At 49.4% G+C, this 1,005-nt stretch overlaps 1 protein-coding gene across 1 annotated transcript; it reads right to left on the bottom strand.

Annotated features, from left to right (window-relative positions):
• Positions 1-5: 5 nt before the first annotated feature.
• LOC121138140 (F-box/WD repeat-containing protein 2-like) lies at positions 6-981 on the bottom strand (the record flags this gene model as incomplete). The annotated part of the gene is made up of 1 exon (XM_040740947.1): positions 6-981. A coding segment is annotated over exon 1 (924 nt), but the record flags the coding sequence as incomplete, so codon positions are not given.
• Positions 982-1,005: the final 24 nt, after the last annotated feature.

Raw genomic sequence — 1,005 nt, 5'->3', positions numbered from 1 at the left:
ATTTCTCTCCCAGTTGGCCAAATCTTGATCTCATATTTATCCGCACTTAAGAGGATGTAGTCTCCAGGGCTGTGCAAGAGAGACTTGACTTTGCACTTCTGCAAAACCACCTTGGTGACCCATTCAGTATACCCAGTGAGTGTGTTCAGGCATGTCCCAGCAGATAAAGCCCATACTTTCACAGCGAAGTCCGCAGAGCCACTCACCAAAATATCCAGTTCATCACTGTAGTCCACACTGAACACCGCCCCTGTGTGCCCCCGGAAATGCTGTGTCCTGGCTCCAGAACTCCATTCCCAGCAGGCCACGGTGTTGTCAAAGGAGCCTGTCACAAGCTTCTGTTCATCAAACTTCACAGCTGCACAGGTGTGGGTCTGGATGCCGTAAACACACTGCCCTGTGCTTACATCCCACAGCTTTGCAGACAAGTCATCTGACCCTGTGCAGAGAAGTCCATCTCTGTAGTAAAGTGCATACACTCTGGCACTATGTCCAATGAGTGATGAGGTCTCAAAGGCTTCGTGGTCCTCCAGCTGCTTCATCCTCAAGATAGCCTTCAAGTAAACCTTCTTCCAGTGCAGTGCGTCCTGAACAGAATCATCTATCTGCCAGCCCAAATTTTTACAGGCAGTCTGCCACACCTCTGTGCAGGCACTTATCACCTTATTCCACTGCTTACAGACCAGGCAGCATGTGAGTAAAGTTTGAGGATCGAGCCATTTTAACAAATAAAAACTGAGCTCCAGGGGAAGGAGTTTGAGGAAGTCCCGCTTGAGGAGAGTCTCCAGGTTATTGGAGAGGTGCCTGAGCTGGACTGCCCCACTCAGACTAATCAGGTGGTCCAGAGTTTCATTTTTCTGCAAGTCCGTCAGAGAAAGAAATGTAACAGAAATGTTATCAAGCCATGTCTCAAAGTCCTTTCTCTCCATAAGGTTATGGAAATATTTACCTGAGCGAGCTGCCCCAGGGACCGGGACCTCGTGCCTGACTCACACCGACTAGGCT

Source organism: Mesocricetus auratus, unplaced genomic scaffold, assembly GCF_017639785.1.
Source record: "Mesocricetus auratus isolate SY011 unplaced genomic scaffold, BCM_Maur_2.0 contig_1919_pilon_obj, whole genome shotgun sequence".
Classification (NCBI taxonomy): domain Eukaryota; kingdom Metazoa; phylum Chordata; class Mammalia; order Rodentia; family Cricetidae; genus Mesocricetus; species Mesocricetus auratus.
This window is presented reverse-complemented; position numbering and strand designations above follow the sequence as displayed.